Source organism: Procambarus clarkii, chromosome 94 (assembly GCF_040958095.1).
Source record: "Procambarus clarkii isolate CNS0578487 chromosome 94, FALCON_Pclarkii_2.0, whole genome shotgun sequence".
Lineage (NCBI taxonomy): Eukaryota > Metazoa > Arthropoda > Malacostraca > Decapoda > Cambaridae > Procambarus > Procambarus clarkii.
The window spans coordinates 15796643-15818191 of record NC_091243.1 but is presented as its reverse complement, the minus strand read 5'-3'; the positions used below and the strand labels follow the sequence as shown (position 1 = coordinate 15818191).

The window sequence follows — 21549 nt, the reverse complement described above, 5'->3', positions numbered from 1 at the left end:
ATATATTAAATGTACAGTATAAATATCATATTGTTTAAACAGTATGATTTTTATACTGTAACGTGTATAGTGAAATATGAAAACCATGAAGTACAAACATGTGTGTATAAAATAATTTATTGAATAATTGCTAATTGTACAATGGTCCAATTTAATAATTGCAATAACTGTACAATGGTCCAATGTCACAATGTTAGTACAATGGTGAAACAACAGACTCGGGTTGTGGACAGCAGAGTCCTGCAAGCTCAGCTCTCACTCCGCTGCTGACGATATCGGCAGACGAGATACAGCAGATTTTTTGTATTTACTCGGTGTTGCTGAGAGACACGACGCCGCATGTTTCCCATTACGGCAAGTTCTCAGCTCCAACCTTGTTTGTCACTGTTCGCGTCACCATGATGCAAACAACTGTTTTCCTTCCCTATTCCATGAAAGTTTCACTCTGACCTGGGTGTCCCATGGTCGTCCACACTGACCTGGGACCCCCATGGTCGTCCACACTGACCTGGGGGCCCCCATGGTCGTCCACACTGACCTGGGAGCCCCCATGGTCGTCCACACTGACCTGGGAGCCCATGGTCGTCCACACTGACCTGGGAGCTCCCATGGTCGTCCACACTGACCTGGGAGCCCCCATGGTCGTCCACACTGACCTGGGAGCCCCCATGGTCGTCCACACTGACCTGGGAGCCCCCATGGTCGTCCATATTGACCTGGGAGCCCCATGGTCGTCCACACTGACCTGGGAGCCCCCATGGTCGTCCACACTGACCTGGGAGCCCCCATGGTCGTCCACACTGACCTGGGAGTCCCATGGCCTTCCACACTGACCTGGGAGCCCCCATGGTCGTCCACACTGACCTGGGAGCCCCATGGCCCTCGACACTGACCTGGGAGTCCCATGGCCTTCCACACTGACCTGGGAGCCCCTATGGTTGTCCACACTGACCTGGGAGCCCCTATGGTCGTCCACACTGACCTGGGAGTCCCCATGGTCGTCCACACTGACCTGGGAGCCCCCATGGTCGTCCATACTGATCTGGGAGCTCCCATGGTCGTCCACACTGACCTGGGAGCCCCATGGTCGTCCACACTGACCTGGGAGCCCCATGGTCGTCCACACTGACCTGGGAGCCCCATGGTCGTCCACACTGACCTGGGAGCCCCATGGTCGTCCACACTGACCTGGGAGTCCCATGGTCGTCCACACTGACCTGGAAGCCCCCATGGTCGTCCACACTGACCTGGGAGCCCCATGGTCGTCCACACTGACCTGGGAGCCCCATGGTCGTCCACACTGACCTGGGAGCTGAACAAAGATTCAAAAGATTCGGTGCAGCCGGTGGTTGAGGCGTCTTCGTGGGTTACAGCTGTATGTATTGTAGAATGCGTGTATTATACATTTGTATTCATGTATTACATCATATGTATGACCCTTAATGTATTACATCAAGGTTCCAAGTAGTACAGTCGAATTCGTTCTCGACGCACAATCAAGAATTCCGGGTTCGAGTCCCGGACGGGACAGAAATGGTTGGGCACATTTCATTCTGTTAATGTACCTGTTCACCTAGCAGTGAGTAGGTACTCAGGAGTTAGTCAGTTTGTTGTAGGGTTAAATCCCAGGCGGAGTCAGTAATTACGCCTTGGGAGAAGGCCTTGGGAGGGGGGCCTTGGGAGGGGGGTCTCGATAAAAGCCAAACGTGTATGAATACACTCTGGCTTCCAGTTCCCCGACACCGATTTTGTTTGTTTACATTGTGTGAACTTTATATAGTCTGGGGTTAAATATTATATTCAGCCTGATACATTTTCTTTGTTTCATTGTATTAGAAAACGATCTTTGAATACAGACTTATGTAAAGATAAATTATACTAAATAATTTCTTGTACCGGTGGACAGGTACCCAGAGTGTATATATATATACATGTTAGGCTTATATCGAGGTAACTCCTAAAGTCGAATTACTGACCCTTCCCTGGATGCAACCCCACAACTGTGGGGTTCCTTGAAGTGTGAACTGCCACATTTCACTCAGGGAAGACTCAAGTGGCTACGGTGCGTCCGTGAATTAGTTCAGTTTTCCCGGGATATTTACGTGCCAGTGAGCCCAAAACATAGTTATAGTCCTATGAAGGGTACAGCAACGCAGTGATAACGTAGCATAGTGAATTCTTATAACGCTAGATAAGAAAAAATTGAAAAAGAACGAGTTTGTGGCTGGACAGTAGCAAGACATCGCTCCATAAATCACCTAGCTGGGCTTTGGGATGTTGTCTTGGAGGTGAGTGACTCTCAAAGTCAGTCATACACGGTGTACAGTGTTCTTTATATAATAATTAGCTTTGGATTTAAGTTAAAAATACGAAAAAGTAGCACGAGAGTCTCAGCTTGGGACTAGTTTTCACCCCTGTGTGTTACATCACGGCCCCACCGACTAGACCCCCACCACACCAGAACACGCAAAAGTAAACACATACACACACGCACGCACAAACCAGCCTGCCGCCTCACCCACCCCTCAACCTCACCCCTCAACCTCTATATTCCTCTCTACCAAACTCTCCCTCTCTCTCTCTCACCCCCTCGCTCTGACCCCCTCACCAGGCAACAAAAATTAGGCAGGAAAGAGAAGGGTGGGCAGACTGCATTTTCCTAGACTGCCAGAAAGCCTTTGACACAGTAACCCATCAAAGGCTGTTAAAAATGTTGGAGCAACAGGCAGGAGTAAAACGGAAGGTGCTCCAGTGGATAAGGGAGTACTTAAGCAACAGGAAACAGCGAGTAACTGTGAGGGGGGGAGGACATACGAGTGGCGAGATGTCACCAGCGGAGTCCCACAGGGCTCAGTACTTGGACCCATCCTGTTTCTAATATATGTAAACGATCTTCCGGAAGGTATAGACTCATTCCTCTCAATGTTTGCTGATGATGCAAAAATTATGAGAAGAATCAAGACAGATGAAGATAGACAGAGACTACAGGATGACCTGGACAAACTGGAGGAATGGTCTAGAAAATGGCTGTTAAAGTTCAACTCAGGAAAGTGTAAAGTAATGAAATTAGGTGAAGGAAGCAGGAGGCTGAACACAAGGTACTATCTGGGAGGTGAGATCTTGCAAGAGTCAAATAGAGAGAAAGATCTGGGGGTTGATATCACACCGAACCTGTCCCCAGAGGCCCACATCAAAAGAATATCATTAGTGGCATATGCTAGTTTGGCCAACGTAAGAACTGCCTTTAGAAATTTGTGTAAGGAATCGTTCAGGACCCTGTATACCACTTATGTCAGACCAATCCTGGAATATGCAGCTCCAGCCTGGAGTCCATACCTAATTAAACACAAGACAAAGTTAGAGACGATTCAGCGGTATGCCACCAGGCTCGTCCTGGAACTGAGAGGAATGAGCTACGAGGAAAGGCTAAAGGAGTTGAACCTCACGCCCATATAAGAAATTGCCCGAAACGTTACGTGTACTAGTGGCTGAGCCTTCCCCAGACCGCCACTCGAGCACAGGAGACATAGGTGATCCACTCACGCCCGAGTCATATAAACTGTCAACCACTCTACCGTGGATAGTAACATTTCATTCACCTGGGCACTACGAGTCCAAATATGACTCAATGCCAGAGAACAAAGACGTCATCAGTACAACTAATCCAGAGAACAAAGAATTTCTTGACTGTGGCGTGTGGGGGGGGGGGGGGCTCCTTGACTGTGGCTTGTGGGGGGGGGGGGGAAAGGGCGCCAGCTATGGGAGTGACAAAAAAAAGTGAAAGTGGTGTGAAAAAAATAAAAGGGAAAAAGCAGTGAAAAGCTCCTAGTAGTCGCAGGAGTGCGTCTCTGGCAGCCGCAGGAGCACTGCTCTAGCAGCCGCAGGAGCGCTGCTCTAGCAGCCGCAGGAGTGCGGCTCTAACTACTCTAGGATGTAGGTCAAGTCATCGACTTGTCAAACTCCGGATCCGAGTAGTTCAGTCGTTCTTTCACGGTGGAGCCTGTGTCACTCTGGCCAGTGGTCCCTCTCGCTAGCCGGCGGCTCCCTAGCGACCAGGGCCTCTTTCAGGGCCGCCAGGTAATCCCAGACGCCCGACAGCGTGCCCTCTATCATACCAGGACCGGGCGGACCGGGCGCTGGCATGTTGATGCGGTGCAGATGAAAATTCATTCCGGGACCAAGTGGCTCGTACCTCGATCCCGATGGCATGTTTTGCGAACTATTCTCGGTTTTTATTTTAAATATTTTCTGTGTGCGGGTCTCCATTTCAATACAAAGATCTTTATGATCCTTCGCCTCAGGTCCTTGCTCAAGATCCCGTTGGAGCAGAGCAACAAGGCTCTGGAGCAGGGCAGTCCGGACTGCTTCGTGGTCCAAGCCCCTCTCCTGGCTTCCGTCGTTCCGTTCCCCGGGCTGGACTTCGTGGTCCAAGTCCCTCTCCTGGTGTCCGTCCTTCCGTTTCCCGGGCTGGACTTCGTGGTCCAAGACCCTCTCCTGTTCCCCGGGCTGGGATTTGGACTTTTTCGACTTTACGACTCGCTTCACCAGCCACTTGGAAAATTTAACTATTTGTTTCCAGAGATTACACATTATGTTAAATATTACGAATTACCTATATATAGTTTTTTTATTATTTGTATAATTAAAGTTTTGCAAAAAATTATCTGTAAATTGTACAATAGGGGGATGGTGGGAGGTATTTCTCAGGATTAGGTGAACAGTATTTACCAACATGTACTCGACTATATGTGCTCTACCACATGTGCTTGGTATACCTCCCTACCCTGGCCCACAACCATTACACAACCACGCCCTCACAGACCAGGAGCCACAACCCTTACACAACCACGCCATCACAGTGGGGAAGTAAGAAAGCTTTTACTAGAGTTGGATGTGACAAAGGCTATAGGCCCAGATGGAATCTTCCCTTGGATACTAAAGGAAGGAGCAGAAGCACTGTGCCTGCCACTCTCCATAGTGCATAACAAATTACTGGCAACATGGAAGCTACCAGAAATTTGGAATGCAACTAATGTAGTCCCGATATACAAGAAAGGGGATAGACAGGAGGCACTGAACTACAGGCCAGTGTCCCCTAACCTGCATACCATGCAAGCTGACGGAGAAGATTATGCGAAGAAAGCTAGTAGAATATCTGGAGCGAAAGAACTATGTAACACAGCATCAACATGGGTTCAGGGATGGCAAGTCCTGCCACACAGGGTTAATTGAATTCTACGACCAGGGCCCAAAAATCAGGCAAAAAGAGAGGGGGGGTGGGCAGACTGCATATTTTTGGATTGTCAGAAAGCCTTTGACTCAGTACCACACAAGAGGCTAGCGAAAAAGCTTGAGATGCAGGCTGGAGTAAAATGGAAGGTACTCCATTGGATAAGGGAGTACCTAAGTAACAGAAGAACCCGAATCACGGTGAGGGGTGACGTCTCAGATTGGCGAGACGTCACAAGTGGAGTCCCGCAGGGGTCAGTCCTTGAACCTATACTGCTTCTGATATATGTAAATGATTTCCCAGACGGTATAGAATCTATAGAATCGTTCCTCTCACTGTTTGCTGATGATGCAAAAATTATGAGGAGGACTAAGGCGGAGGATGATAGTGGGAGGCTACAAGATGACCTAGACAGACACCTTCTGTTTGTCGAACACCTTCCTGACGTGTGTGTGTGTGTGTGTGTGTGTGTGTGTGTGTGTGTGTGTGTGTGTGTGTGTGTGTGTGTGTGTGTGTGTGTGTGTGTGTGTGTGTGTGTGTGTGTGTGTGTGTGTGTGTGTGTGTGTGTGTGTGTGTGTGTGTGTGTGTGTGTGTGTGTGGATGTGTGTGTGTATATACTCACCTAGTTGTACTCATTTAGTTGTGCTTGCGGGGGTTGAGGTCTGCTCATTGGTCCCGCCACTCAAACGTCAATCAACTGATGTACAGATTCCTGAGCTTACTGGGCTCTATCATATCTATATTTGAAACTGTGTATGAAGTCATCCTCCACCACATCACTGCCTAATGCATTCTATCTGTTAACTACTCTGACACTGAAAAATTTCTTTCTAACGTCCCTGTGGCTCATTTGGGTACTCAGTCTCCACATGTCCCCTTGTTGGCGTACCACCCGTGTTAAACAGTTTATCCTTATCTACCCTGTCAATTCCTCTGTGAATGTTTTAGGTAGTGATCATGTCTCCCTATTACTTCTCTGTCTTCCAGTGCCGTGAGGTGCATTTCACGCGGGCTTTCCTCGTAACTCATGCCTCTTAGTTCTGGGACACGTTTAGTGGCATACCTCTGACCATTTTGTGTGTCTGGAATGTTTGTGCGTCCGGAGGGTTTACGTGTCTGATGCGTTTGTCTGTCTTAATTGTTTGTGCGTTCGAAGTTTTTGTCACTTGTGTGTATGATTTTTTTTCTCTGAAGTGTATGTTTGTGAGTCAAAAATGTTTGTGTTTCAAGTGTTTTTTTGTGCCCTAAAACCACCAGATTTCCTAGAGCAACAAGAACTGCTAGAACCATCTTGAAATTATCTTGAGATGATTTCGGGGCTTAGTGTCCCCGCGGCCCGGTCCTCGACCAGGCCTCCACACCCAGGAAGCAGCCTGTGACAGCTGATTAATTCCCAGGTACCTATTTACTGCTAGGTCACAGGAGCATCAGGGTGAAAGAAACTCTGCCCATTGTTTCTCGCCGGCGTCCGCGATCGAACCCGGGACCAGAGGATCAGGCGTCCAGTGTTCTGTCCGCTCAGCCACCGGATCCCTCCCTCCCTACCATCATAGTAGTAAATGTATATAATACATCTGTTAAATATTAACTGAAGTATAAAATAGGTGTTAGGTATGAGCTAATGTATAAAATGATGATGATAGGATTTAGATGATGTCTGTAATGCAGGTGTTAGGTATCAGGAGATGTATGTAATACAGGTGTTTATTAATACAACCAAGTAAAATAGAGATATTTACAGCACATATATTCTTGTATCAATAGGTAAAATCAGATCGTGTGATATTAGTGTAAGATTAGATTAGGTTAAGTATATTCGTTTTACTCCGAAAAAGTATCTTAGAAAAGCTCTGAGAAATAATGCTAATAGATGGGAACATATGAGGAACCATAATGCGTGTCAATATATTTCATCTCTGTTTCTGTCTGTGTCTGTATCTATGTCTGTCTCTCTGTTTCAATATATCTGTCTCTCCTCTGTTTTTGTATCTGTCTCAGTATCTATTTCTGTCTGTTTTCCTGTCCCTGTCACTCTCAGCACTCTGTTTGTCTCTCTGTTTCTGCCTGTCACTAAGTCTTTGCCTTGATCTGTGCCTCTCATAGGATAGGATAGTCTAGGATACGTTCAGAAAGCGTTGAAGGGAAGTGTGTATAGAGAGAAGTGAGGTGTTGAGTCTGCTCGTGGAGCATTATAGTTGTCTGAGTAACGTCATTAAAATTTCTTCCTTGCTAGGGGCAAACTATGACGAGTAGAATTTTTTGTTTAATTTTGGCGAGAACAGTACTTGGTATTTTATGATATAGTGAGACAAGATGAGTGCTTCTTTTTAGTATCGGAGGGTCGAATCGATTGAAAGCGGGTAGTCACTGCTAGAATCTTCATTGGGTTTACTGTAAGATTTTGCAATGTTGCACTTGGAGCAACTGTGTCAACATTGACCTGCCAACGCTAGGCACCTACCAAACATAAATCCCATGCAAAGATAAGTGAGGTTAGTCCTAAGCAAATGATTTTCAATCTTGGGCAGACAGGCAAACAGACAGTATATATATATTAGGCATTAAATATTGCTTCCCCAGTTCTGGAAGCATTTGCTGCATTGGAGAAAATCTTTTATTTGTATTTATTTTCTTCCCCGTAGAGCCCTGTAATTCCTTCGCTGTGGTGTCCGGACTGGAGGATTTGGGTCGCTTACTTTTGCCGCCCAACATTAAGATGTCGTATGATGCTTCTCGATTGTTCTGCAAGTGTCTAGGCGGAGACCTGCTTGTGGCGCCTACAGCGGATGCCTTCCTGCGTCTAGCTGCGTATTACACCCAAACCAGTACCTGTAAGAATATTACTGTACACCAATTTATAATTATTAAAAAAGTTTTCGGTTTTATACAGTAAACCAGCCAGCAACAGAGTGATGCGAACCTTTACTTGTATTAGAAATTTGATTCTCAGATTTTGAAGAATGTTTGAAGAATTTGTAATTCATTCTTGCCACTATATGTGCAGAATAAGGGAAATCTGGATGCACAAGGTATCAAATTTTAGGTCTAGCCTAGGCTTAGTGGAAGGAGTGACACCAAGTTCAAGTTTCGCAAGCCAGCAAGTTAGTGGTTCTGTCCAGAAATGGGTGTAGAGTGTAATGACACGAGCGTCTATAAGGCGTACACTGAAGTAAAAAGCTGTCGAAATCCGTCCTTTACCTCCTTACTTGCAGTATATGTACTTTACTTTAAATTAGAAACATAGAACAAGTGTTTATTATAAACATTTAAAACACGAGAGCAAGCACTCGGATCCGGCACAATATTTTGAATTGGCGAGATGTAAACAAACGAACAGGGTGCGTGTATTACATTTATTAAATGAAACAGGGAATAGACTATAATACAATAGGGAATAATTTCACTTATCAGATTGACTGCGGTACTCCAGTCGCACTTAGAAAACCAGGGTAAACGACCTCACAGTGAGGATGGGCAGTTCACAGTGAGGGTGGGCACCTCACAGTGAGGGTGGGCACCTCACAGTGAGGGTGGGCACCTCACAGTGAGGGTGGGCACCTCACAGTGAGGGTGGGCAGTTCACAGTGAGGGTGGGCACCTCACAGTGCACCCTGAACCCACCACGGCAGGCCCCTCACTGTCCTCATGGGGTGCAAAGATGCTACCCACACATAGGGTTCAGGGACGCTACCCTTCACGTAGGGTACAGCGACGCTACCCTTCACGTAGGGTACAGGGACGCTACCCTTCACGTAGGGTACAGGGACGCTACCCTTCACGTAGGGTACAGGGACGCTACCCTTCACGTAGGGTACAGGGACGCTACCCTTCACGTAGGGTACAGGGACGCTATCCTCACCTGGGGTACAGGGACGCTACCCTTCACGTAGGGTACAGGGACGCTACCCTTCACATTGGGTACAGGGACGCTATCCTCATGGAAACGCGCTGGAAAACTTTACATACACAGAATAAAATAATTTTTTAATACAGAAGTAAATATAGAAACACTAACAAAAGGATAAAAGAATAACCCAATAAAACAAAATGCTTTTTTAACTAAGAGAAACCATTAAGATTAATAATTAAAAAGGTAGACTTTATACACCAAACAAACAAAAGCTAGACTTAAAATAAAAGTCATTATAAGGGCTTGGTTACTTGGCCACATCTGTGAAAGGAAATAAACAAAAAAATATCGCTAGGTACTTCCTCTAGTAAGCTACAAATAATTAAAATCCACAAAGCTTGCACGCTCCCAGTATCCCATTTTTTCGGACGAATTCCATGTAGTGTTTTATCAAGCCACACTAATTGACTAATATAAATTATTCCTGTGACTAACCCACGTTCGTTGACAGGCATCTCCAGGTTTTTATTAGATATACTTTCATATTTTGTTCATTAATACTTAATGCTCTTTATTGGGTTCAATTCTGACAGTGACTGACGTGTGGGTTGGAGTGGAACAAAACATTTGGTTGAACGGACGAAATGCTGAAATGAGGGAATATTCTCCTCCTGATCCCGACAACACTGGCAGAACCTGCTGCCGTATGAAAAACTCTGGGACCGCTTATTTCCGTCTTGCTGACACAAGTTGCACCACCTTGATGAACTTTCTCTGCCAGGTCAATTAGCCCCAGGGAAAGGTCATTATCCTCTTGCCTGTTGATGTACACCTCTGGTGCAGGTTTTCATCCTCATGCCTATAGAAGTAAACCCCTGGTACAGACATTCATTCTCATATCTGTAGAAGTAAACCTCAGGAACAGTTCTTCACACACCTGCCTGTAGAAGTAAACCCTCAGGTACAGTTCTTCATCCTCCTGCCTGTAGAAGTTCCTGGATGTGTTCTTTGTGCTTCATCCATCGTCCTACATATTACTAATGTAATTATGTTCTCAGTTCATCTACCAGTCGGTGAACATTACCTAAAAATATTGTCACGAAACTATACCTAGAAAACTAACAGTACTATTTCCAGGACTACGAAGTTTGATATATCAGGTTAATGTGTTTTATCTGTGTACCTGCAGGAATTTTATCAGTTTAACTTACATAGATTACATTCATAATTTATACATAAATTATATCAACATTTTTAATGGTAATACAGTCAGCAATACTCTTAGGAACGTCATAAATATTACATGAAGGAATAACACCAATCTAATCTGTAAAAAAGTCATTCTGCTTGAACAATAATGCACTTGGAATATTGGTTACTAATTTTGAACATCTTTAACAACAAATTACATATAAAGATTAGAAAATTATTATTATTTTTGTATATTTCACTTTCTTTGTATACTTCACTTATTTTGTTTAAGTGTCACAAGTCAGAGTTTGCTTTGAGGTTTGAGAGCTTGAAATACACTTTCATGCACAGTGATGTGTAATCACCGAAGAGATTCTGTAGTTCGTTTGTTCTATATTGTGAATTACAAGCTATTTAATTTCTTGAAGTGAGGGTATGCCTTGGTCGCCAACCTGTCTCCATAATGGGTTAAACATTTACACGAATTTGGGGATGATTGGGGCATCAAAACTGTTCTGTTCAATGCAATGGACACATGTATCTAGTTGTCTCATATCGCACCGCCTTTATAATAGTTTATTCTTAAGGGGAAGCCCTTGTAGAGAAGCTAAATGGATCATTTTGCAATTTTTGATCTTTGTAGAATACACGCAGACCAGACACAGCCGTCATATACTGCAGAGTCTACTTGTACACTAAATCGTCAACTACATTAACTCTGCTTTTCATTGGATACGCAACTTTATCATGATTTTTGTCAAACATCTTAAGTTCGGACTGTACACTTTTTTGAACACCTGTGTACACATGATTTAGGGATCACACAACCCTTAACATTCAAATGTAGCGATCTCGTCGACAAATATTAGTTTGTAGGCGTCTTTGCCTCCAAAATTTTTCAATTGTATTTTTTTTAGAATAGATTTTCACCTATTCTTGGTAATAAAATAATTTTTATTAATATTAGTGATACTTTTGTTTATAAAATTGTCTTTACCACTATAAACACTACTGCTAATATCAATGTTTTATTTACATTTTAATCTTTCCACTTAGCTGGATCACGACTATACTCATTATCCAAGATCAAATCCAATGCATTACTCTGGATCAAGATTTTTATCCAGGATCATTAATACAGACCAAAAATTAATGTCATTATTCGTGTTAAGACAATAACATTATCTTGGATGTTTGAGATATATGTAAAGAAACTATGCATTTACCACCTTCACGAATACTTAAATTATATTCTAAAAATCTCATAGATTAAAATGTAAGTCCATTCTGAAATAGAAGAATATAATAAGATACGATATATAATAAAGTATAATGTAATATATATATAAATATATATATATATATATATATATATATATATATATATATATATATATATATATATATATATATATATATATATATATATATATATATATATCACAGTAAGAGGCAGATATAACTCCACCTAGTAATCTTAGGTAGAGTGCAGGAAAACCAGCGTGTTCAAGATATCACGCATCTGTGTGTACTCTTTAAACAATTTACATATTGTATCAGATCTATCGCCCTCGAATTTGTTCATGTTTAATTTTGAACTTTATATTTTGTGATATCGTGACTCATTAGGTGTACAGTGTGTGGCCTCGCTCACCTCTCAGACACACTGCCTGGTCAGCCTTACAGACACACTGCCTCGCCCGCCTCACAGACATACTGCCTCGCCCGCCTCACAGACATACTGCCTCGCCCGCCTCACAGACATACTGCCTCGCCCGCCTCATAGACATACTGCCTCGCCCGCCTCACAGACATACTGCCTCGCCCGCCTCACAGACATACTGCCTCGCCCGCCTCACAGACACTAATTTTACTACTGCCTAGTCTTCAGTAAGAGAGCTAATGTAGGCTGTGCAGCATGGGCAGCTGCTTCACAGCCTTCGGGGACTCCAAACCCCAGCTGGTTGGGTTGCAGCATGGTGGCTGCTTCCATTCGGATACTTCTGACAGCAGCCCTTGCAACTAGGCGCCGAAGGGTATTACCAACGGCAATAGGTCTGATCCCTCCCCCTTCTTTTTCAGGGCACATAGGGATGCACCAAAGAAGAATGATTTGATTTCATCAGGGATTAACCCGGCGAGGCAGTTGCTGACAAACGTTGTGATTTCTGTCAGGAGCGCTTCTGCAGCTGGGCAAGAACAGGGTTCACCATTTCCTTCACATGTTGAGGTCTTACCCCTGTGTAGCCTCCTGAGGAGTCTGGGGGAAATGGAACGATAGCTTTATAAACCTCTGACTCCCGGAGAACGAGAGGTTCCTGGTTAGGGGGGACCCTGACCAGTGGGGTGAGTCCACCTACGGCTCTTAGGGGGAGTTTTTCTCTCAGTGCTTGGGCTGTGGTTTCATCCCTGGGGCAAAATTTTGTCCTCACTTGTGATCAACCTGAGTGCCCCGACTGTATTGCCCTCTTCAATTTTCTTGCTGACTTGGGTACCTAATTTTGTGTTGTCGCTGATTGTCGTACTTGGTCTGCCTCGGCGGTGTTTGGTGTGTTTGGGGAGGCGGACTAGGTTGTCAGACCTAGGAAAATCCCTAATTGCTATATTGACGGATGAGGCCAGTGTCTTGCCTCCTCTGTCTGGTACACCTAAGCATGCGTTGCCAAAAAGTAACAGATTGTACCAGGCTTTGATGGTATCAGGTGCATCAAGGTTATTTGACCCTCTGTTGACTTTTGCGATGAGGTCCGTGTATTTCCCGGCAGCAAATGGGCGAGAGGCCTTTGGGATGTGGGTGAGTGTCCTGGTTGACGTTGCTTTAATTGCCTCTAGCAGGTCGTCTGTTGCAATGTAATCTATTGCGATTTGTACTGGTGCAACAGGCTCCTGAGTGCTGCCTCCTCCCACGGGAGGCCTCCCTGACCCAGGACAGTCACCATGCTGGCGTATGACTCTGGAGACCGAGTTGATGCTGATGTTGCTCCCACAAACACTGCATGTGCCTCTCCTTTGATTGGCTTCGGGAGGGGTGAGTTGGCTGGTAGCGGCCTCTTCTGCCATCCCCTTAGGTGAAGTGACTGTCACCTTGCACTGGAGTATTTGTCTCTCCCTCCTGGCTGGGGGGGACCAGGTTGTCCCCTATACACCACGGCAGTCTCCGTGGTGTAGTGGTAAGACACTCGCCTGGCGTTCCGCGAGCGCTATGTCATGGGTTCGTATCCTGGCCGGGGAGGATTTACTGGGCGCAATTCCTTAACTGTAGCCTCTGTTTAACGCAACAGTAAAATGTGTACTTGGATGAAAAAACGGTTCTTCGCGGCAGGGGATCGTATTCCAGGGACCATAGGATTAAGGACTTGCCCGAAACGCTACGCGTACTAGTGGCTGTACAAGAATGTAACAACTCTTGTATATATCTCAAAAAAAAAAAAAAATACTATGCGGGTGGGTGGGCTCGTGGAGGTGGGGGTTGGGAGGCTGCGCTGGCCCGGTGTGGGAGGGGGGCCGGGGAGGGGAAGGCTCGACCACCTGATCGTGGGAGGTGGGGGCGGGGGAGCTGGAGACACTGCACCACACGGAGGGGGGGGGGGGGGGGAGACACTACACAAGTGGAGTGGGGGAGCAGGAGACACTACACTCACTTGGGGGGAGGGGGGGGGGGAGAGGCATTACATGGGGTGGGGGGGAGGGTTGGGGTGGCACTTAACACTTGGATAGTTTCCTTTTGTCACTAAACACTGGTGAATGTGTCGTGGCTCACTGGGTGTGGTGCTCTCAACACGATACTCACAATGGTCCATTCACCACAGGACTGGACTCAACTTATCTTTTTCAAGCACTTATTGGCACACTGGTGACCCAATCTCTTGACCACACCACATGTGTCCTTCCACCCTTTCCTGGTGAGGGATCCGTAGGGCGTGCAACCCGTTCTCGCACTTGCTTCTAGTCAATATTGGCTTATTTAATAAGTGCATATGTGACATACTAATTGATTGTGAATATTTTAGTTTACCTTGAAAAGCTTCATAGAAAACACCGACCTCACCTAACCTTCTTAGTATGTTAAGATAAGCATCTTAACATACGACTGTAAAGGACTGTAAAGCGGCAGCTTTACAGTCCTTACATTTATTAGGAAACATTTATAAAGAAAATGGAACTGACTGTGTGAGTCGACTTCATGCCATCACGAGCAGTTCCTGGCTGGCCTCAACAAGGAGAGGACGCTCGTCTGGAAGCCAACATGGGGCACCTGCTCCCCATAGCTCTTCTGCTCCTCCTCACTGCCCTTTATGGGGTCATCTCAAGCACTCAGAGTACCCAAGGATCAACTTGGTATAGTTTAAGCGTGCCTAACGCCACACTTAATGATCCCGGCCACGCTGTCCTGCAAAATGCTTCAGTAAGTTTGCTGCAGTGTGCAGAACTTGCCAGCCTGACTTTTCCAGGTGGAATTTTCTGCTACAGCAACGGGATATGTAACCTCCATGATTTGCAAGTTAATTGGACCATTGAAGGATGCTTGAACGTTACTAACATCTGCTACATGGGACTCCCTCCACGTAAGTCCATGTACTGAGTGGCCAACGTTCCATTCTCTTTTCTACGTCAGTGTTTTGTGTGTTTGGAATGTTTGTGCATCCGGAGAGTTTACGTGTCTGATGTGTTTGTCTTAATTGTTCGTGCGTTCGAAGTTTTTGTCACTTGTGTGTATGATTTTTTTGTCTCTGAAATGCATGTTTGTGAATCAGAAATGTTTGTGTTTCTAGTGTTTGTTAGTGTCCTAAAACCACCAGATTTCCTAGAGCAACAAGAAATGCTAGAACCACCAGGGGTGTTAGTTAGAACCGCCATAGGAGGTAATGTATATAATGCAACTCTTATATATGAGCTTATATGTATAAAATAGGTGTTAGGTATAAGCTAATGTATAAAATGCTGGTGATAGGTTTGAGATGATGTATGTAATGCAGGTGTTAGGTATTAGGAGATGCATATAATGTAAGTATTAGGCATCAGGAGATGTACGAAATGCAGGTGTTCGGTATCGAAAGATTTATGTAATGCAGATGTTAGATATCAGGAGATATATATGTAATTCAGGTGCTATGAATTAGGATATGTAGTAATGCAGGTGTGTATTAATACAACCGAATAAAATAGATATTTACAGCACATATATGCTTGTATCAACAGGTACAATCAAATCGCATGATATTAGTGTAAAATTAGATTAGATTAAGTACATTGATTCGCTTTACTTCAAAAAAGTATCCAAGAAAAGTTGTGAGAAATGACGCTAATAGATGGGAACATATGCGAAACCCTAATGCATGTCAACATATCTCATCTCTGTTTCTATCTGTCTCTTTATGTGTCTGTTTCTCTGGTTCAATATCTCTGTTTCTCTGCTTCAATATCTCTGTCTCTTAACCTGTTTTTGTATCTGTCTCGGTATCTATTTCTGTCTGTCTGGTTTCCTGCCCTTGTCTCTCTCTGCACTCTCTTTGTTTCTCTGCTTCTGCCTCTGTTTCTAAGTCTTTGTGTGTCTACCCCGGTCTGTGCTTCTCATTAAGTCTAGGACACGTTCAGAAACCGTTGAAGGGAAGTGTGTATGGAGAGAGGTGAGATGTTGAGTCTGCCCGTGGAGCATTGTAGTTGTCTGAGTAACGACATTAAAAGTTCTTCCTTGCTAGGGGCAAACTATGACGAGTAGAATTTTTTGTTTAATTTTGGCGAGAACAGTGTTTGGTATTTTATGATATAGTGAGACAAGATGATTGTTTCTATTTAGGATCTGTGGGTCGAATCGATTGAAAGCTGGTAGTCACTGCTAGAATCTTCATTTGGTTTCCTGTAAGATTTTGCAATGTTGCACTTGGAGCAACTGTGTCAACATTGACCTGTCAACGTTCGACACATCAATCACATGCAGATTGTTTCCCACATCATCTCAAATCAATCACATGCAGAGATAGGTGAGGTTAGTCCTAAGCAAATGGTTTTTAATCTTGTACAGGCAGGCAGTTTATTTCATTGATATAGGCATTAAATATTACTTCCCTAATTCTGGAAGCATTTGTTGCATTGGAGAAAATCTTTTATTTGTATTTATTTTCTTCCCCGTAGAGCCCTGTAATTCCTTCGCTGTGGTGTCCGGACTGGAGGATTTGGGTCGCTTACTGCTGCCACCCAACATTATGATGGCGTTTGATGCCTCTCGATCGTTCTGTAGGTGTCTAGGTGGAGACCTGCTTGTGGCGCCTACAGCGGATGCCTTCCTGCGTCTAGCTGCGTATTACACCCAAACCAGTACCTGTAAGAATATTACTGTACACCAATTTATAATTACTTGAAATGTTTTCAATTTTATACAGTAAACCAGCGAGATACAGAGTGAAGTGGGCCTGTACTTGTATTAGAAATATGATTCTCAGATTTTGAAGATGTTACAAGAATTTGTAATACATTCATTTGTATTTCAAATACATTTGCCTACATTCTTTCCTCCATAAGTGTAGAATAAGGGGAATCTGGATACACAAGGTATCAAATTTTTGGTCTAGCCTAAGCTGAGGGGAAGAAGTGACACCACGTTCAAGTTTCGCTAGCCATCTAGTTACTGGCTAGTTGCAGCATATTTACGTTACTTTAAATCAGAAATACAGAACAAATGTTTATTATAAACATTTCAAGCAAGAGAGAAAGCACTCGGATCCGGCACAATATTTTGAATTGGCGAGAACAAACGAACAAAGTGCTTGCATTGTATTTATTAAAGGCACAGGGAAAGGAGTATTATAAAATAGGGAAAAAGTTCACTCATCAAATTCACTGCAGTACTCCAGGCACACTTAGAAAACCAGGGTAAGTGACCTTACAGACAGGAAGGGCGCCTCACAGTGAGGGTGGGCACCTCACAGTGAGGGTGGGCACCTCACAGTGAGGGTGGGCACCTCACAGTGAGGGTGGGCACCTCACAGTGAGGGTGGGCACCTCACAGTGAGGGTGGGCACCTCACAGTGAGGATGGGCACCTCACAGTGAGGGTGGGCACCTCACAGTGAGGGTGGGCACCTCACAGTGAGGGTGGGCACCTCACAGTGAGGATGGGCACCTCACAGTGAGGGTGGGCACCTCACAGTGAGGGTGGGCACCTCACGTGGGTTGCTGGGGTGAATTCTATTTATTTAGGATGTACTAATCATAAACGATCTCTTAAATAAACTCGTATTAATTTTGAAATTAAAATATTCTTCCTCCTCTCATTTCTTGTAGATTATAAATTATTCTGTTTGCTCTCATTAGTTTTAACTGTTTGCATGAATAATCTTCCATGCTCCGTTTGCTGTGAGTATTTCTCATATATATATATATATATATATATATATATATATATATATATATATATATATATATATATATATATATATACATAACAGTTCCATATATTTAATTATACATACATTTAAATTTGTGAAAATCATGTAAATATCTTGTTCGTAATAAAGGGTAGAGAAGGTGATGAAGGGTAGACAAGGTGATGAAGGGTAGACAAGGTGGTGAAGGGTAGACAAGGTGGTGAAGGGTAGAGAAGGTGGTGAAGGGTAGAGAAGGTGGTGAAGGGTAGAGAAGGTGGTGAAGGGTAGAGAAGGTGGTGAAGGGTAAACAAGGTGGTGAAGGGTAGAGAAGGTGGTGAAGGGTAAACAAGGTGGTGAAGGGAAGAGAAGGTGGTGAAGGGTAAACAAGGTGGTGAAGGGTAGAGAAGGTGGTGAAGGGTAAACAAGGTGGTGAAGGGTAGAGAAGGTGGTGAAGGGTAAACAAGGTGGTGAAGGGTAGAGAAGGTGGTGAAGGGTAAACAAGGTGGTGAAGGGTAGAGAAGGTGGTGAAGGGTAAACAAGGTGGTGAAGGGTAGAGAAGGTGGTGAAGGGTAGACAAGGTGGTGAAGGGTAGAGAAGGTGGTGACGATAATGTTTATAAATAGGGTACCCGGAGGGAAGAGGAGAGAGGGTCTGGGTTGTGAAGATGGTTACAACGTTGTAGGTTGTGTGTAGTAAAGATGGTTACGCTGAAGAAAATAATGTATAGTAAAGATGTCTATCTCTTCCACTCTCATTTACGCGACTTAAGTGTCCAGGACGGACCTAAATGTCGTGGTTTCTTCATTTTCCTCTATGTGGTTCATACGTCATGTGGCACCAGTCACAGGAGCAACGCTGGGCTCCTCTCTACTCAAATCTCTATAGAACGCACGAAAATGTATGAAAGCTGGTTTGCATTGTAAAAACGCTTCAATCACTCTCCGTGATTCAGTGTTCAATAATCCACTGAACAATATGTAGAACAGCTCTCTAATCCTGCCCATGGAGGACAGAAATGCATATGTATATATGCTGGCTTCCACTGTAAAAATATGACCACATCTGTGCAAGAAAATAAAGAAAAAAATGACGCTAGGTGCACCCTCTTGCATGATATAAATAATAGAAATCCACGAAGCTTGCAGCTCCTATTATACCATTTTTTTCGGGCGAATTGCATGTAGTTTTATCAAGCCCCACCAATTTACTAATATAAATTATTCCTGTGTCTAAACCATGTTCTTCGACAGACATTTCCAGGTTTTTATTAGATATACTTTCGTTTTTTGTTATTAATTCTTCACGATCTTTATTGGGCTCAATTCTTACAGTGACGAACGTGTGGGTTGGTGTGCAGCAAACCCTTTGGCTGAACGGACGAAATACTGAACCAAAAGAATTTGCTCCTTTCGAACCTAACCTCCTTGGCAAAGCATGTTGCCGTATGCAAAACGAGTTCTCCCGTAACTTCCTTCTTGCTGACAATCCCTGTGACATGGTATACAACTTCCTCTGCCAGCTGAATTAACCCCTGGGACAGTTTATCATCCTCCTGCTTGTAAAAGTAACCGCCAGGGACAGATTACTTCATTCCCCTGCATGTAAAAGTTAATCCCAGGGACTGGTTAATATCCTCTTGCCTGTAGACGTGAACCTCAGGTACAGTTTGTCATCCTTCTTCCTGTATAAGTAAACCCCAGAACAGTTCACCATGATCCTGCCTGTAGAAATAAACACCAAGGAAATTTCATCATTTTCCTGTCTGTAGAAGTATCTTCATGTTTTTCATAAACACACAGAACACATGAACACAATATATATCGTTCTGTATATTACTAAGGTAATTGTGTTCTCAGTTCATCTACCAGTCGGTGAATATTTCCTAAAAATATTGGCACGAAACTATACCTAGAAAACTAAGAGTACTAATTTCAGGAATTATATCAGTTTTACTTGTATGGATAACATTCATATTTTATACATAAATTATATCAACATTTTCAATAGGAGTGCAGTCAGCAATACTCTTAGGAACGTCAGAAATATTACATGCAGGAATAACACCAATCTAACCTGTAAAAAAGTCATTCTGCTTGAACTATAATGCACTTGGAATATTAGTTATTAATTTTGAACATCTTTAACAACAAATTACATATAAAGACTCGACAATTATTATTATTTTTATATACTTTACTTTTTTTGTTTTGAGTGTCACAAGTCAGAGTTTGCTTTGAGGTTTGAGAGCTTGAAATACACTTTCATGCACAGTGATGTGTAATCACCGAGGAGATTCTGTAGTTCGTTTGTTCTATATTGTGTATTACAAGCTATTTAATTTCTTGAAGTGAGGGAATGCCTTGGTCGCCAACCTGTCTCCATAATGGGTTAAATATTTACACGAATTTGGGGATGATTGGGGCATCAAAACTGTTTTGTTCAATACAATGGACACATGTATCTAGTTGACACATATCGCACCGCCTTTATAATAGTTTATTCTTAAGGGGAAGCCCTTGTAGAGATGCTAAATGGACTGTTTTGCAATTTTTGATCTTTGTAGAATACAGGCCGACCAGAGACACCCGTCTTATACTGCAGAGTCTACTTGTACACTTAATCGTCAACTACATTAACTCTGCTTTTCATAGGATACGCAACTTTATCTTGATTTTTGTCTAACATCTTAAGTTCGGACTGTACATTTCTTTGAACACCTGTTTACAAATGATTTAGGGATTACACAACCCTTAACATTAAGTGGAACGATCTCATCGACAAACAAGACAGTTTGGAGGCGTCTTTGCTTCCAACATTTTTCAATTGTATTTTTTTAGAATAGATTTTCACCTATTCTTGGTAATAAAATAATTTTTATTAATATTAGTGATACTTTTGTTTATAAAATTGTCTTTACCACTATAAACACTACTGCTAATATCAATGTTTTATTTACATTTTAATCTTTCCATTTAGCTGGATCACGACTATACTCATTATCCAAGATACAATCCAATGCATTACTCTGGATCAATATTTTTATCCAGGATCATTAATACAGACCAAAAATTAATGTCATTATTCGTGTTAAGACAATAACATTATCTTGGATGTTTGAGATATATGTAAAGAAATTATGTATTTACCACCTTCACGAATACTCTTAAATTAAATTCTAATAATTTAACCCTGTTGTTTATGCATTGTTAATCGCAAGGAAAGAGCCTGGAACCTACTCATGAAAATTTCCTCAGACACCAAACAGAACGCCTTGAAGGAAGTAAATGTTGTCTATGCCTTCAAATACCCACTTGGGGACTGTAAGCCCCAAAGAACTCAATATATAGGCAAGACAACAACGTCTCTTTCCAGGCGATTAACAATGCAAAAAGAACTGGGCTCCATTAAGGAACATATAATCTCTCCTCACAAACAGATCATCACCAGAGAAATCTTAACAAACAACACAGAAATCATTAATAGATACAGCGATAGCAGGAGGCTCGACATCAGCGATGCACTACACATGAAAAAGTCAACACCAGCAATCAACAGCCAATTAATGCACATCTATATCCTACCCACTTCAAGACCCCAAACCAATATAGAAGCAGGAAGAGGAGGTACGGGCCAATAGGCCTTCTGCAGTTACTTCCATTCTTGTGTTCTCATACCCAACTAATACCCATTGTTTCGTGTTCTGTCTTGTGTTTGTCACTTCACCCCAAACTTTTGTGCCACATCACCTTACCCAAAACGTGTATAAGTATGATGATTTTTTATGTGTAAACTAAGTCTTTGAAAATGTAATAAGCATTACGAAACGCGTTCAGGCGTCAAACTATAAATAAAAATGAATTTTGGAGAATTGATTTTTCAATCACCATCGACAGTGAAGAAAAACATAAGAAATAT

General features: G+C 43.3%; 1 protein-coding gene across 1 annotated transcript; it reads left to right on the top strand.

Moving 5' to 3' along the window:
• The first annotated feature begins 14483 nt into the window (after window positions 1–14483).
• LOC123747195 (uncharacterized) lies at window positions 14484–20935 on the top strand. The gene is made up of 3 exons (XM_045729231.2): window positions 14484–14836; window positions 16404–16592; window positions 18966–20935. The coding sequence occupies exons 1-3, from the start codon at window positions 14518–14520 to the stop codon at window positions 19160–19162; spliced, it is 705 nt and encodes a 234-aa protein (XP_045585187.2). The 5' UTR covers window positions 14484–14517; the 3' UTR covers window positions 19163–20935.
• The last annotated feature ends 614 nt before the right edge of the window (window positions 20936–21549 follow it).

Bases quoted from the DNA above. Each gene is read 5' to 3' on its own strand.
- LOC123747195 (XM_045729231.2), top strand. From the start codon at position 14,518: ATGGGGCACCTGCTCCCCATAGCTCTTCTGCTCCTCCTCACTGCCCTT. The intron at 14,837-16,403 runs GTAAGTCCATGT...TCTTCCCCGTAG, and splicing joins CTACATGGGACTCCCTCCAC to AGCCCTGTAATTCCTTCGCT. The intron at 16,593-18,965 runs GTAAGAATATTA...CAATTCTTACAG, and splicing joins TTACACCCAAACCAGTACCT to TGACGAACGTGTGGGTTGGT.